Raw genomic sequence first — 227 nt, 5'->3', positions numbered from 1 at the left:
TCACACCCATCGGTCATGTAAGCCTTGATGACACTCACCACCATCGAAGTCGACGCAGACGTGGCCGCCGCAGCAGTGCTCGTTGGCGGTACAGCGACGCCCTTCGCAGCCTTGCTCCTCCAGGATCTCCTCACTCAGGAGAGCCTCCATCAGCTGTTCGCGAGGAGACACCAGCCGCTGGAGGGAGAGAGGAGAGGGCGCGTCAGAACTTTTTTTTTCTTTATTAG

General features: G+C 58.1%; 1 protein-coding gene across 1 annotated transcript in view; it reads right to left on the bottom strand.

Annotated features, from left to right (window-relative positions):
- LOC119592142 (ITG-like peptide) overlaps positions 1 to 227 on the bottom strand; it is a gene marked incomplete in the record, with an annotated part of 137509 nt that overhangs the window by 47996 nt on the left and 89286 nt on the right. Inside the window, 1 exon segment of the mRNA XM_037940960.1 lies at positions 39 to 177. Coding sequence (XP_037796888.1) covers positions 39 to 177 — 139 coding nt within the window.

Source organism: Penaeus monodon, chromosome 29 (genome assembly GCF_015228065.2).
Source record: "Penaeus monodon isolate SGIC_2016 chromosome 29, NSTDA_Pmon_1, whole genome shotgun sequence".
In the NCBI taxonomy this organism is placed as follows: Eukaryota; Metazoa; Arthropoda; class Malacostraca; order Decapoda; family Penaeidae; genus Penaeus; species Penaeus monodon.
The sequence above is the reverse complement of the archived record's forward strand: the minus strand, read 5'-3'. Positions and strand labels throughout refer to the sequence as shown.